The 17,002-nt window shown below is 39.8% G+C and overlaps 1 protein-coding gene across 4 annotated transcripts in view; it reads right to left on the bottom strand.

Annotated features, from left to right (window-relative positions):
- LNX2 (ligand of numb-protein X 2) overlaps positions 1 to 17,002 on the bottom strand; it is a 57,501-nt gene that overhangs the window by 13,329 nt on the left and 27,170 nt on the right. For all 4 annotated transcript variants that reach the window (XM_027651847.1, XM_027651865.1, XM_027651860.1 and 1 more), the window contains exons 2-4: positions 11,358 to 11,882; positions 4,065 to 4,303; positions 2,815 to 3,014 (exon numbers count right to left, since the gene is read on the bottom strand). In XM_027651847.1, the coding sequence (XP_027507648.1) occupies positions 2,815 to 3,014; positions 4,065 to 4,303; positions 11,358 to 11,758 (840 nt within the window). In that variant the 5' untranslated portion in view covers positions 11,759 to 11,882. The remainder of the gene's footprint in view (positions 1 to 2,814; positions 3,015 to 4,064; positions 4,304 to 11,357; positions 11,883 to 17,002) is intronic.

The raw sequence follows: 17,002 nt of genomic DNA, 5'->3' as shown, positions 1-17,002 counted from the left end.
CTTTGGTGATTTTCCACAGACTTTACCTAGGTCAGAGTTTAAGACTTCTAACCTTTACCCCTCAAAATTCAGTTGTAAATGAAAAATGAATTAAACTTTCCTGCCTTACAACTAAGAATTGTGTTTGTTATATGGCCCACTGATACAAAGATCAGTTATCTTCAGTCATTTCTTGCAGAACAAGGTAAGAACTGACAGAGCAATGAGATTTGGCAGAAAACAGAAACACCTCAAAAAAATCAGCACAAGAGCTGTGTTTGCCTTGTTCTGTGAAAAGGGATTCAAAGTCAACACTAAAGCTTCACCCTTAGAACGTACTATTGTGCGTTTGTGGAGGAACACCTGCCCCACAATTTGAGCAGACAGATACTAACATCAAATGATCTATACTGATCTGCCTTACCTATGCCTTCTAATGCTCCCCATTGCAACCTCAGTAAAAATATAAACCCGCAGCTTCTCACCATCTAATAGCAATATCAAAGCTTAAAATGTCTGAAGAGAAAGGACCTAGAAATCTATGTACAACAGCTGCCGCATTTACATCACACATCTGGGCTGAGGGGCTCCGAGAGGTCTGTGCCAAACCATTTGGCCATGGTGGTCTCAGAATGGTGAAGGGGCACTGTACCCTCACTGAGCCACCCCCAGCACAAAGCCCAGCACAAAGCCACTGCTGCCAGCGGCACCATGAGCTCAGACACCAAACCACGGTCACGTCCTGCTCTGTTACTGCCCTGAGACAGGCTGTAACCCTGGGCAAAGGGAAGAGGGTCATAGCTAGGAGAAATAACATTTAGAGCTGCCCCCCACAAAAACCACTATGGTTCACCCATCAGAGCCCTTAAATTAAGTCCAGTTTTATTTTTAGCTGTCTCTAGCTAAAGTAAATACATAAAATACGGAAGCATTCAAAGGGCACAAAAAATACATGCAATAAAATGTAATTCTTCTTTCTACAAGGCAGTTCACAATTTCAGAATAAAACAGCCTTAGCATTTCCTGGGGAAAGAGATTCTCATTAGGACATGTTTTATGTGAATTACAGTCACAGTCCAGCATAAAAAAGAGACAATTTGTAGAGCACTTTGAAAATGTTAGGCACCTATCTGTACCTTGCAGACAACATAAGCTTTTATGTAGCTCCTACAAAATGCTGTTCCCACAGATCTTAAAAGGGTAATACTTCTCATTTGACCGGGCAGGAAAATGCTGAGTTTCACCTCACAGTCCTTTCTGGCTTTCTTTTAGACCTTTACTGCTCATAAAAGTCTCAAAAGACATTTTCAGAAATATCAAACCAAAGTATGCATGGTGGGCTGCATCTAACTGCACCCAACTACAGACGCCAGAGAATGAGTCTGGTCATTTTAATATAACAGCTCAGCACATGCACAGGTAAATTCAAAGAAATAAAGGTATTGTAACTTCCAAAAAGTTTGGCTTTTAACCTCTGTACCTCTCCCTTCTCGTGACAGGAAGACTCTCAGGGAAACCCCCCTAGCATCTGACAGCCCCACTGCCAGCATGTTGACAGGGAAGATTCACTGCAGTTTGTAAATTCCTATTTACAGTCAATGTACTGCCATTTATGGCCTTGGAAACTGTAATTGACACCTACCCAAACAGAAGGAATTTCCAAAGCTTCACTGGAGCTCAAACTCTCTATTCTGTCAACCAAGTGGAGCCCTTAGTATCAAAATAAATGAGGCAGCATTCAATCAGAGTCTGCAATTACTTGTTGAAAAGACAACATTTTGGAAACCTCTTGGGTTGTTTTCTTGGCCAGACACTATGCTAACACTCCAGGAGAGGAAAAAGGCATGTTTCTCAAAAGGGACTTTATTTTCTGAAGTGCAAACTGATTTCATTCCAAGCATAACTACTGTATTTAAGCTACTTCTATCAGCTTGATTTCAAAACAGTGAAATAAAGAAGGCTGATACTACTTTCGTACTGATCTTAGGCTGCCAGATCAAAAGCAATCATTTTTACTGAAGTACTTTTGAATTGACAGTAATATATTTGTTCCAGGTGGAATGATTAAAAATACAAAAAAGCTGGAGGACTGTCCTGTTTATGCAGCACTCAGTTACTGCCATTCTTAAGTGTCCTATAAACAATCCCTTCCCCTAACATAAAAATTAAAACGTCAAAATTAAAAGAATTTGATCTTTTTATACTGTCTGTAGTAGTTACTTAAAACCATAACAAAAATACACAGTCAAAACCAACTTATATTTTAATTTTACTTTTTTTTGAAAATACTTAGTGCACCTTGTTTTGAATCATGCCATTGAAGACTATCACTGACTCTTTCATACATATTGAAAGATGCAGGTCAACTGCCTAGGCTTTTGGAAGATAACAGTGAAGTTAGATTAAAATAGCAGTTTAGATGAAGCCAGCCTTACATTCCACAAATTGCTTTTTATATACAAACAACTTACGCCAACTTGTTAGCCAGAAATAACTTTGGGTTCCTTCAAAATGCATGCATAAAGTTGAGACAAGGACCAAGTCCCACAACATTTAAAAACAGAAAAAAACCTTGTATTTTAAGCATTGATAAGAGATGCTAAGGAGGAAAAAATTCCAGGGACTGGCCCGAGAAACAACATAAAGCATGATAGCCAAAACTACTAAAACAACAGGCTTCGCTCTGAATATTAATTTGCCTTCCAACTGATAATTGCAATGCTAACACTGACACAACATAGTCTGACAAGGAAAATCTCCCATCTCGTTTTAACAGCAGTTCTGCAAGGAGTGAATGGAAAGCAAGCAGACAGAATACACAATTAGATTCCATACTTGAAGTATCTGGTCTCCAGCAAGAAGTCTTCCATCTCTGGCAATGATCCCATCTCGATAAACCTCCTGAATGACAATGTTGATCAAAGGTGTTTCATTGCCACCCACTATGCTAATTCCTAATTCGATGTAAGGATTGGACCGATGAATTTCAATAGTAGTGATCTCTCCTTCAGGCAAGGCAGGTGGCTGTTGATTTGCTGCCAATTATTTTAAAAAAGAAAGATGATTAATATCCTTTCTACTTATTCATTTTCAATAAAACAAATCACCAAAGGATAATGTAAGAGAGGCCACAAAGCAGTGGTTTAACAACAAACTAAAGCGCAAATAGATTAGTTCCACTAGTTGATGAAACTCCTAGCTTGTTAGAAACAGCTCTCTAATGACTTAGTAGCATCCATGCTTCCTGAAATAGGGTCATTTGGATTGTAAAAGGATACCTGAATCCTTTGGATCCTGTCCCTTATAATAAATTTTATACATTGGGTTGCTTGCAGATTTGCATTTGGTGACGACGATAAAAATGTATTTTAGGGATTATTTCACGGTAACCTCTTTGTCAGCTGGTTTCACAATTGCACTAGGAGCTGCTATTGAGTTACCAGGTCAAGGGAAGAAGCCCATTTCTGAAGCAAACATGGAGACAACTAAAGAAGGAAAAGTGGAATGCCAAAGGATGGCAAATATAGAGGAGAAAGACAGGGACAGGACGACCTTCCTCTGTGGTAAGGCTCAGCACTTCCTCTCTAAAATCCCAGATGCTAGAGGTGTTACTGCTCATTCAGTACAGATGGATGCAGGAGTAACTCAGCTGCCTTTTTGCTCGAGCAGGACAGCACTCCATGTGCAGGAAGGTTGCTGATCCAGTTGGGGGCAAGGAGGAAGAGGGAAACACAAACCTTATCTTAGAAAACGACTTCTGTAATTTTACAGAAATTACACTCCTTCCATCTCACTGTGAGCCCAGTCCTACTAGTAGATTAACATGAACTACTGCACCATGACCATGACATGATACATATCACCATGGTATCTGACTCACACCGAGATATTTCTTTCCTTCCTGTGACTTTATCCCAGTTGTAAACTTACACTTAACCAAAACTCAGTAACATTTCTCCAGAAATTGCAAAAGAAAAGAGCCGAAGATGAAGATGCACATTCGCAGTTGGTAAGTGACAAGCTCTGACACCACAAATGTTTCCACATCTGATAAAAGAGACTTGAGAAGATAAGTGATGACATACTGTCTGCTACTGTGTTCTCCTCAAAAGGTGGATTGTCGATGCTGGACTCGTCTGTCCATGTGGGAAGGGCGGGCGAGGTAAAGCTCTGCTCAGCTGGCACTATTCCCTGATCTGCATCTGGAGATAAACTGCTGGGCTGCTCCATCCCACCGACACCACTCTCGCCCTCCGCTTCTGCTTGCAGCTTGCTTGTTTTCCTTCTCTCCAGAGCAACCCTTCGATGAGAAGCCCCAGGACACCTGTGAAGACAAGGTTTATACCATACTTCAAGGCTGCAGCCATGTTTGTAGCACAAAATGCCTCAGTACTCCATTGAACGGAATTAGCCTTCTTCAAAGCCACCGCTTTAAACTCATCATAAAAATAAATATTAAACACATTGAATTTTAAGGCCAAAATATGTTTTAGTGGACAGAACCCCAAGATAATACTGCCTTTTCCCCCAAATGTCTACTATGTAGTTTTTTTGGCCATGAACTAAATGTGCTGTAACACTTTCTGAATGTGGACTTCATTTGTTATCATTGAATGTTTTGGGTTGGAAAAGGCCTTAAAGATCATCTAGTTCCACCCCTCTGCCATGGGCAGGGATACCTTGCACTAGAAGGTGGATTCTGTACATTTCAGTTTCTGGAAGACAACCTTGCTGAAAAGACTAAACAAGTCTGGCACAAAAAGCCACATAAGAGAAGCCCCTTTCAAAGACAGGTTTGGAGACCCACTGAAGCAATCTTCTTTCACCTTAGTAAGCATCATATTTTCCTGGGGTTGAGGGAGGAAAGAGATGAAAATTTTACCCATATTGCACTAATTGTTAAAATACTAAAAAAAAATTACGCTTCTCTACGAGTTTGTATGAGAAGTTCAACAAAAGTAACAGCTCTGCTCATCATCTCTTGGACCAGTAGAAGGTGTTTCATTCCCCTTCTATCTCCTGTTTTCTCTGACTTCACACAGGAGGTAAAATTTTTTGCTTTTCCTTATGTAACAATCCTCCCTCAGCATTTGATACTTTTCACTATAAACTCATTTTTGTGAATTTCCATTCTTCTTAATGCAATATTTATTTTTGCTTATGTTTAAGAAAGAAGGGCTACAATGTTGCGAATTCATGGAAAGCCTTCATTTATGGAATAGTCTTGCGTTTATGTGTAGATAATTAGATGAGGACACCAATCTTAAATCTGCCTCTGTGACAGTTTTGCCAGTGTCTAATATATCACTTCTTACAGTATTTGATGTCCTTAAAGCTCCTGCTTCTGAAGCTGCTGACGACCTAAAAACACTCACATTGTAGCAGCATCAGAAAAAAAGGAAACACATTCTTGAAAGGACTCACTGTTTGGGAACTTGACAGATTGTTATAACAAAAGAAGCAATTATTTATTTGTGCAATGGGAGAAGAAATGAGTTAACAGAGTTAAAGGTAGCAGAAGTGTAACCATATCCTAACTTGTTAAACCAGAATATTTTGAGGATCACAATGCTGTTCTGACATTCTGTGAAGAGGATTTGATAATATATGGTTAGAATGTTTCAGCATGAAGGATTTTGAAGATAACCTAATAACAAAGTTTTCAGGTCCAAATAATGTTAATAGACACCTTAGCTTTTGTGACCTCCAGCCATGTTATACATACATAAAGTGATATATATATAGAGATACATAAAAATCATTACATCATTTATATATATACATAGTCATAATATGCACAGAATGATAGAATGGTTTGGTTTGGAAGGGATATCAAAGCTCACCTAGTTCAAAACCCCCTGCCATGGGCAGGGACACTGACACCTTCCACTGGACCAGGTTGCCCAGGGCCCCATCGAGCCTGGCCTTGAACACTTCCAGGGATGGGGAATCCGCAGTTTTTCCTCGGCAACCTGTTCCAGTGCCTCACCACCCTCACAGTAAAGATTTTTTTCCTATTATCTAACCTAAATCTACTCTCTTTCAGTTTAAAGTTATTCCTCCTTGACCTATCACTACATGCCATTGCAAAAAACCCCTCTCCAGTTTTCTTGTAGCCCTTGTAGGTATTTATTGGAAGGTGCTATAAAGTTTTCCTGGAGCTTTTTCTTCCCCATGTTTTGAAGAATAGCAAAAGGTAACCCAAATATGCTCTGAAATATGCATAAAAACATACATTAGAGACAGTTCACATAATAACATGACGCATTTCAGAAAAAATTTCTTAGGGTTTTCCCCAGAGCAACGGCTCGTCATCTTGTTCTTCAAAGTGAAGAAAAGTGCAAGCATAAAAGATGAAAATTATTTGAAAGGTTATGCTTTGTGAAAAATTTTCTGATTTTAATGATTAAACACAACCCTACTTCTTGATTTTGCCCAAGCAATATTTACTACATAAAACCATTGATATAGTGGTGATCAGCTAAGAAATCTGTTCCGTGGCCAGAGCCACGTAAAACTCAGCAGGAAATTTCTCACATTGACCATTTCACAACGCAAACCTCAAAACCAGAATCCCAAAAAAACAAGAAAAGGAGAGATGCAAATGCTTCCCTCGAAATTTCTAAAATACTTCAACTTGATGGCTTAGCCTCATGCTTCCTCAGATCTCCACTCTGGCAACAGGGAAAAAAAAAAAAAAGGAACAATCTCCACCATCACTCACTTCTGCAGCAACACAGCAAGAGGTAAATGCTCTTGCAGAGGAAATCTCTTGTCTACTGGGAGCTCTGACAGACATGCTCTCCCACACTGCTCCATAAGAATTTAGCACAAAGGCACCCCAAGCTGCACATCCTTGCTGTCCCTAAACTGCTCTGCCATAGGAGTGGGGATTTTTCAGCAAAGAGGGGAATGAACTATTCAAAACTGACGCTGTCAGAGGACCACGCTTCAATCCCACTGAGCCTAGACAGCAGTGTCCAGTGTTATAGACTGCTTCAGCAAACCACGTACTCCTTTAGGTATCTTCTACCAAACCACTGTGCTGTAGGCTCTGATTGAGCCAGCTCACAAGGCCTGAGGAAACCGAAGGGCCTGGTGGAGATGGCGAAGCACACCTTCCAATTTTATTTTTTTTAAACTGTATCAAACCAGGACAGTACAAAACTCAGCCCTGGAAGTGTCCTATTTCTGTCAAAGCCTTCTAAACCACAGCCAGGTCCTCCTCTACCCTCCTCCACAGAACACATTCTCCCATTTTTACCTGGCAGATGATGAAAGTCATCACACAAAACATAAACAGATTTGAGGTTTATTTTTGCCAATATTGTTTAATTGTCATTTCAAAGGCTAATATCAAGAAACGTAAAGAGCCTTCTGAGCACACCTACTCAGTTCAGTGAATCCCTTTTGTGCAGTACTGTATGGGGCAAAAAAGAGGAACCCCCCCCCCCAGATTCTTCCCCAAATTAATCACTAATTGTAACAAACTATGACTTTCAACTTGGTATAGTGCAACTGCATTGCCAGGAAAGTAGTTGTCCAGTGGAGACATTGATTCACAGGATGCCAGTTCTTAGGTCTTTAAACACCGAATGCCTCCTACCAAGCAGCAAAGCCCAGTATTGGTATTCAATCACATCTATAAAGAGATTTTTGACTTCCACTTGCAACTTAAAAAAGATTTTTATTAGCAGTAGGAATGTATTATTCACAAACAGCAGAACCATACAGCAGTTGTAACAGTTAACAAGCGCCAATAAATCTCTAAAGGTGCACACTGTTACCAATACTGCTATTGTCAAATATCTGGGATAAAGAACATTTTGGACTAAATCTTGTAACAAGTTATGTACACAGATGGGCATCTTGTGATCAAAACAAGCTTTGAAGATTGTATGGGTACAGGAATCCATTCTCATAAAACAAGTTGCATAAGTAAGGGCTGAATTGAGACTGAAACATGTCTTACAGGAACTGCATTTCATATCTACCTACAACGCCAGAATATCTTAGCTAGAAGCAAGAAAGGCGGGAATGTTTTCTAAAACTTGTAAAAATTATTTCTTTCATGAATCAAGATGCTCAAGAGTAAGATTTCAACTCAAACTATTCTATGATACTAAAACAACCAGCTAAAGCTGGCTATTTAACAGGAAACCTGAAGGGCAGTTCTCGGTATGTAAAACAAGCTTCTGCTTATATTCATCGACTTCTTCCTCTCCCCCCTTCAACATCAGTTCTGCATGGTGATGAAGCATAGCTTTTATCTTCCATTTCTCTTAATTCATATCAGACAGAGAAGAAAAATGGTCTTTTTTGGTTTGTTTGTTTGTTTGATTGTGGGTTTTGGTTTTTTTTTGTTTGTTTGGGATTTTTGTTGTTCTGGTTTTTTGGTGGGTTTTTTTGTTCTTTTTTTTTTTTTTTTTTTTTGGCAGCCAAATCTGCTATATTTCTCATTTAAAAGCTGACTTCTTGGAACACTGGCAGCAATCCCTCTTTGCTGATAAAAAGAGCTTTCATACAAAATTGAGATGTAGTTTACAGGGTATTTCTGTGAAATAACAGTAGGAGCTTGAGAAACATATTTGCTCACTGACTACTTACTATAAAGAAAGAATTCATTGTAACTTATGCCATCACCTTCTGCCCACTCTCGAGGTTTGATAAAAGTAAACACACTAAATAACCTCAAACCAGTTGCACTAAATCATTTTCCAAGCAGGATGCGTATTTAAGCAAAGACTGCAGAGAAGCAACACAAATGCTTTTGCTATTGCTCATAAAACTTTGCTAGCAAAGTGACCTTAAGCAGTAATTCTGGTGGCAAGATTTACAACTGCAATTCCAAGTAAAACCTGGTGCTGCTCTGGAAAGTTAAGTGTCTGGGTCTTGGTTTGTCTTTTGCCAGAGGGAAAACAACAAAAAAAAAAAAAAAGGGAAAAAAAAAAGAAGAAAACAAGGCACTAGGAGTTAACTAGGTTTGTGAATCAGAGAAGACTCAGGAAAATCAAAAAAGACTGGTTTTGTTGCATACTTTTCTCTCCCACCCAAGGACATGAGAAGCTTACACGGAGTTAAGTGGCTTCAGAGCAGACAAGAACCACAATTTACCTTTGATACTTAGGAAATTAAATTGGCACCTACTTTACTAAACATTAACAAATTTTCTGTACCAACTGACTGTGAAAAACCGTACTTCTGGGTTTTTTCTTTAAAATCAGATTATGTGTATTGTGTTTAACTTTGAAAACTACAGTTTGCAAGTGAATGTAATGAAACTCAGAGTTTGAGAAATCAAGAATATTTTTTTTATGCAACGAGGTATCATGGAGTGCAATTAGTGACTGTGAAGTTTGTGTCTCATGCCTCTCATCTCCTTGTTGGAGCATCTTGCAGTAACCTTACACTCTGAGGCACCTGGTGGATATGATGACATTTTCTTCCAGTTTTATGCTCAAATGGAGCCGATTAAAACAACACCAGAAAACCCGAGTGTGAAGGTTTTTAGGTAGTGAAAAGTAACAAACCATACCACATTTCTTAGAAAAACAAACCAGCTCATGTAAAGGCTTGTTCACACTGGTTTATATTAATCTATGCTGACAATTACAATAATATTGAATTTTATATTTCTTTCCTAAATGTAATGATCAGTAGTAGAATTTTACTGGATTCCCTAATCCATACAGAATCAAATTCAAACTACGCAGTTGCTGCCATCGTTTATGGCAGCAATGATAATTTACAGGTGTTCAGATGTTTGCAAATAAACTTAATTGAAAACTGTAAATCACCATATACTCAAAATGCGTATCGGCATCCCAAGACAACAGAAGGAATTGAAAATGAGCAGCCTCCTGCAACTGAAAGCTTTTTTCCAGCCGACAAACAGGAAAAGCTAGTGATTCAGCTCACTCAGATTTCATAATAACCTTTTGCATTAAGTAAATGAATATTTCATGTATACCTAAAGATGGCACACACACTGTTCCATGTACAAAAAAATTACGTGACTCTGTTGTAAACAACCCTGATATCATTCAAAGAGATGTCAACCAAGTAAAAAGGACTGAAGAGGTGAGGGATACGACACTGGGAAACCAGAAGATGAATCAAATATTTAGCAGTAGTCTTGCTAGCATTTTGCCTTTTATTAAAATCAAATTGCTTTAATATTAGGGTTATAAATGAAACAAACAATTAGGCCTTCTCACCACCTGCAAGTAATCATATAGATCAGAAATTACTTGCCAGAAGGAAACAAGCAGGAGCCTAAGCTGACATGGAAACTTCAGGGAGAAATAAAAAAAGAAAAAAAACACAGAGGGAAAGGCTCTTCATTAGCCCCCATACCTCACTGACATGGACACTGCACTACCACAACCAACAAAACCCAGACAGATCCAAGGCTCATCACCGTCTAGAGCTGCTCAATGTTCTGTATGCCCAGGGTCCTCCCAGGCTCTGAATCCCCAGAAGCCTTCAGGATGTGGGGAAGCAGGAAGACAGCATGCTGGAAATACGAATGTGAACAAACTGTTTCCAAGGCAGGTGGTGGCTGTCCTCTTTCCCTTCTCTGTGGAGCACTTGCCTGCATGCACACTCACACCGCACCTGACTCTTTATCTCCCTCTGTAACGTCACCCTTCACCTAAAGATGGTCTCCAAATGGACAAAGACCAAGACTTGGAAAGAAGTTCATGGGGTAGGCCCATGCACCTCCTAGATGAACCTTTCTGCCTGGGTGGTCACCAGTGTTGCTGGACCAGACTGTGGGCAAGCAGAGGAGGCCCATCAGTCGTGAGAGGTACCCTGACCACCTGCCTATCTCAAAGCAGAATCAATTCTGACATAACAATTCCTGATAAAGGTTAGTTTAACGTGTTCATAAATGATCTGAAAGTGGGAAATGCACAATCACCACATAAACAATCTTTGCCGGTGTTAGACCATTATAAAGCTTTTCTCCCTAAAACCTGAACTAAATCTTCTTTGTTCCTATCGCATTATTTCTGCCCTCTTTGCAGACAGACTTTGCACATCTCTAATTTTTCCCCTCCCTCAGCCTTTTTCCCCTACCATAATCAACCCTCATTTATTATTTTTTTTTGACAAATAATTTTTTTCAGACTCCTAATGAATCATGTCATTCCCCCTATGGCTGTATCCAAGCAGTCTTCACTATTTTCTGGTGTGATATACTACCAGTGCTCTAGCTGTACATAGTCACAGACTGACCATTTCCTAGGGTCTTCTACAGGGAATTTAAAAGCCATCACTAACTCTCTCGCCCTCCTGCCACCAATTTCTACTGCTATACAAACTGGCATAGTAGGGTGTAAGAAACATGCAATGCAAGCACTGGTACCGCTCACCTGTTTTTAAGATGTGCCGCCAGGTCACATCGCTGCATGACTTCCTGACACACAGAAGAGAAGGGGCACAAAACAAATAGCTTGTCTAACAGTTTATGAACAAGGATGCTGGATTTTTTGCAGAGTTTAAAATGGAGTCTTTTTCGATCCAGCGGGCAGAAATCCTTCTCCTGCAGAAAGTTCCTTAGGCACTTGTAGCAGAAAGTGTGTCCACAGGGAGTGTCCAACGGCTGCAACAAGGGCTGAAGGCAAATGTGACAGACCAAGTCATCGTCCACTTCGTTTTGGTAGTTGTAGAGATGGTTCTCCCTTGTCCAGTGTTGCTGGCCACACTCAAAGCAGAGAGGGTTCAAGGAGGCATTCTGCTCCACTGCTGCCATGTCATCACCTGTAGTCCCCATTTTACAGCTAAGAAGGCTGACGGATCCTCCTCCTCTTCCTCCTCATAGGAGAGGGTTGCTCATGTAAAGCTCATAGGGAAGCTTCTTCCAGGGTGACTTATGCTCTTCAATCAAATGTCATTTTCTGTAACAAATAAAAAAATAAATTATTCATTTTGCACAAAATATGAAAATTCTTTTCAAAACATTTGACTCCGGGTTTATTATAACATAACAACTAGATAGATTAAGGGAATATTCCTGTTTTCTCTAAGTTTATCACAGAAGAGAGCAACCAAAAAATCTACAAGTGTGACTCCTTTTACAACACAAACATTTAATGTCTCTGTAACAGCTGCTGCACTGCACAGTTTTCACCTGCAAGATGACCAGTTTGTGACAGCAAGGACACCGCATTATGCAATGTCACACTAGAAGCGTATAATTAGCATCTGGCACAAAAATACCCTATTGTGGAATAATAGTTATATGACCAAGTAATTAAATGTGTTCTTTAATATGAGATTATTATTTTAATCTGGTTCCACTCTCTTTTTAGGATTTTGACTATACAGAATATTACATTATTAGTACAGTTCTAAGTAAGAGTGCATTAAAAATAACGGCAAACGGCTTACCCTGTTCCTTCCATTAGTAATATTGCATATATGTCACCACTTATTTTCAGGTTCTCTCTGTGGGTTGCTACGCAGTAAGGACAGATTCTATCCAATATGCCCCACCTGATTTAGCAGAGAGGCCAGTAATACAAATATGGAATAAACTAATCATGTGAAGCTGTTGGTTTCAAACAACTTAATCCTGTTTTTCTTTTTATCTAACAAAGTTACAGCAGATTCAATGTGACAATAAAGGACTGTAGGCCCGTCACTGTGGGACTTATTTTCTAAACTTTTTATGTTATTAAACTTTGCCCCTCTTAAAATAGCTGCCTGGTCGGGAAATTGTGCAGCTGTCAGTCTGCAATTTCCAACACTAAATCCTTATCCCTCCCAACCTTATTTACCTTTCTCTCCCTTATGGAATCACACTGTTTGACACTCAAAACAGGATGATTTAGAACATAATACAAATTTTCTCACAGTCTTAAGAGACCTCTATATTTGTTGGTTTTCGTAAATGTTCGCAGTGGGGGAAGCAAATTTGAGCAATGCTTACTTTGTGACTAAATTCTTAATTGCAATTCAGCGGGCAACACTCATGACAGACACTTACTGTACTCTAGCAGAGTAGCAGCAAGCATATGGAGAAATGAAAACTAGTAGTCTAGGTACCAGCCCATCACCTTTATTTTTAGCTGCTGAAATGTAGTACTAAATATATATTCTGAAATTCATGTGCGACACATGCGTTTCACTATGTCTTGCTGTTTAAGAGATTCCCTGTTTCGCTTTTTGCCCCTTAACCTCACAAAGCACAAGACTTAGAGCACATTTTACAAGGATTATTATATCCTTTGACGCAAAAAGGATTAAATAGTAATTTGTAATCCAGGCTTCTATTCTGCTGTGGAAATTGATGCTCATCGTTGCCCTGTCTCGTAGTAGATAATGTGCACCTTCTGGAAAGGATTTCACGAGAGAAGAGCACAGCAGTTCTTTCTTGCTGGAGATCAAGAATGCAAAATGAGACCCCAAAAGAGATTAGTCAAAAACCAGTCTTAAACGTATTACGTAAGAGCTCAAAGATTGGAGAGCAGATAAGGAGAGCAGTGCACGGGGTCCACGTGCTCAAACCGCAGCTCTGTATTTGTGCCGCTGGATTAATGCAAAAGGGATGAGAACCATCTAATGGCTGTTCTTTATGTAATGCAAAATAAACCAGATAAATGCTCTAGAAAAGCACTGCATTGATTTGCAACTTTACCAAATTATTTTGCTACTCAGGGCACCAGGAACACGTGGCGCGTGTCGTATTGTACTTCGGGTTACCTGCAACACCAACAGGTAGGACAAGGGAAAGGGACAGGCAGACAGGCAGCAAAAGCCATTTCACGAGTGCATTGTCCAAATGGTAGACTCATTTCTACCATTGACTACGACCAGGACTCTTCCTCCTTCTCCAAGTAACCCAGGTCCCAAAAGAAGACCAAGTCTGACACCAGCAAGGCTACAGAAAAGCCCAAGGACCATTCTGTGTACTGCTATTATGGAGCTCCAGTTATGGACCTCTGACAGTGAACATCCTGAATTTACCTTCTTGAAGGCTTCTAGCACTTCTATCCTTTGATGTCTACGTAACTCACACAGCAGTCCGTGACAGAACTCCAGGCAATGTCATACAGTAAATATACTCATGAGATACTTTGGCCTGTGTAACTTGCTGTGGTCAAAGACACTTGTGGCCCCTCTTTTAGAAGGTCATAATTAAATCCTTGCATGTGTTAAAAACTCTTTTTAATAGCTTACTATAAATTTTGTACAAAAGGTAAAATCAGAAAAGTTATTGAGCAATTGGGTATTCACCGCCATATTAAAAATGATCACAACGAGTCTTCTCTCCTAGGAAACGTATATCCAGAGACAGGCTCTGTTCACTGAAATCACAAGAGCTTGTCCTCAGTGAAACACAGGCAGTCACTCTATGGCCCACCACTGCAGCAGGTGAGCAGACACACCTGTTCCTACGACTGACCCACCTCAGTTTCTGAATGCTGTGCTTTGGTGCAGAGGTGCCACTCCAGGCCAGGGGTAGGCTGTTCCTGCTGACAGCTGACATTGCCTCTAGTCAGTCCTTGGTGCTGCCAGTGTCCTGTTAGCTTAAACTATTAATAAATGCCATGTGAAGTAACCCCACCACCTTTTCTGCAGCTGACGTCATCACCCTTCCACAACCATTCTGCCAGCAGAGTTGTGGAAGAAACAGATAGTGGATTACAACATGAAGATTCAAAAGGAAAAAAAAAAATCCCACTGCCACCACCCAAAAAACCCCCTAACCAACAACAAAAAAACCCCCAAACAAACAAACAAAAAATACCCCTCAAAAATAAAAAAATAACAAAAAAAAAAAAGAAAAATCGAGATTTCTGTACTTTCACACTTCTGTCTGCTTTTTTCACTGCTGCACTGTACTTGGGGCAAGCCCATTCCATCACTGAGGAATCACTCACCAGGACTTGTATTGTTCATATACTGTGGTGCCTAATTATCAATTTAAAGACTTTTTACTATTTGCTCCCAGTGCAAAATATCGGCTTATCTTCAAAGTCCAAAACCACAATATTTGTAGTCTAAGCAACAGTTGGGATGACAGGCAAGGTCTAAATTTCACTGATGTAAAGCACTATACCCCTGAAATCTACAGTATTAGAGCACTGCCATTTATAATACCCTACTTCAACCCTCTTTCTGCATCCCTTATACTATTTGCTGTATCTGTTATCACAGCAGATCACCAGCATCACAGGATGATAACAGCTCAGGAAAGCTGCGAACAGGAAAAATAACCAGAATTATAAAAAATATGAAGTGGGTAAAAGAGCCAGTCAGGCCCGTTATTCAAGTCATATAATTCCCTAGAAAATAATTCTCCCAGGACTTCGTTAAAGTAGTCAAATAGTGCAGGTGCTGCCCTGCTTTCAGTTTTAAATCACAATCCATTTGGAAACCAGGTAAGACTGGACATCTGACTGTGCAAATTTTTATTTTAGTTTTTTAAGTGGAGTGCGCACGAGAGCGATTTTTAGGCTGCAAAAGACAGCCTTATCCTTAGGCCTCCTCTAGTTCTGACTTATTGATTCAACTAACATTCTCTGGAGAAGCCTGACACAATTTTACAAAAGCATAAGATGTCAGGCTTTATACCTACATCACATTTCACAATGTTTATTCCTTCTATCTGAATAGGCACTATTAAAAAAAACCCAAACAAACCACAAGCAAACTGGAATTGTAACAATAACTTGGCCTTTTTACTATGGTTGTCTTTACATAAGTCACAAATAACTAACACTAGTTCCAGTTTGAAGTTAATGGAAATATGTATTTTGCAATTAATGCTCTCAGGATTTAAGTAATCTATTTCTAAATTATCTCAATAAAATCCTAGAGATTTAGAGCCCATTAACTGACTGTTCAAAATGTTACAAAAAATCATGAGCATTCTCCAGAAGCAAACAACTATATAGAACAACTGTCTTACCAACTAACCTCTTCAAAAATTACCTTTACTATACCACAATTTCTTATTTTGTTTGCAATCCCCTATGCAATTTTCTCAACCAAAAGCAAAGGTCAAAAGAGCACCCTTAGATGAATGACACCCCTGTTCCTTTGCTGGACTCCGGTGCCTCAAAATGGCTGGGATGCAAATCTCAGTTCTGTGCCTAACAACTTTCTGCACCAGAATGGACATATTCACACTGAGATCTATCTCCCCATTTTATCAATGGTTACTTTAAACTACTGTGTAGTTTAAACCAGCTGCAAGTGAAAAACCGTCCACCCATATTTCCACTTGATTAAAGGCCACCAGGTACTGGCTGCTGCTTCTTCTCCCAGAAGGCTCAAAATTTTGCTGCCTCCTGGCAGCACAGAAATGCCTCAGTACATCCCTTCCTTATCCCTCTGCAGCGTGGAAAGGGAGGGTACAGAAAAAACTCTGACAGCTATGGTGAAGACTTCATGTTACCCTGAATTCAGGCAGTCCTTTCCTGATCAGTCAGACTTGACCTTGCAAGGCAACACATAACACAAACTGATCAGTAACACTGAACAACAGTATGGTCATCAACCTGGATTTCAGGCTTAATTTTAAAATGTCACAAGATTTCCAAAGCCTGTTCTCCATGGTCAATGGCACCTGAGTACGTATGCTAGCTAGGAAGGGTCCCATGATACCCAAACTCCCCTGCCTTATTCAAATGCCAGGGTTGTGATGAACAGGATGTCTGGGCAGTCAGGACTGGATCAACACAAGCCCCAGGAAAGGGAAACTAGACAGTGGTTAAATCCATTCCTTAAAACCACATCATAACATTAATTAAACATTAGTTCTTAGTTCCCAGTCCAGTAGCCTTCATAGGAATTACAGCATCAGGCTGATGATTCTTAACTGTTCTCAAAGCAGACCCTAGCTTGAGTGGAAGAATAAAAAATAGAAGAAACTAATAAAAAACATAATGAGAATAAACAGCTAGCGAACAGCACTAGAAAAGTGTTATTCCCCATCTTGCCATAAGCGTGACCCAGCTCATTAGATACAATCTCTGCTTTAATATTAAAGCCAAACAGCAAACAAGTG

The sequence above is a fragment of the Corapipo altera genome, unplaced genomic scaffold (assembly GCF_003945725.1).
Source record: "Corapipo altera isolate COAL_440 unplaced genomic scaffold, ASM394572v1 0, whole genome shotgun sequence".
Classification (NCBI taxonomy): domain Eukaryota; kingdom Metazoa; phylum Chordata; class Aves; order Passeriformes; family Pipridae; genus Corapipo; species Corapipo altera.
This window is presented reverse-complemented; position numbering and strand designations above follow the sequence as displayed.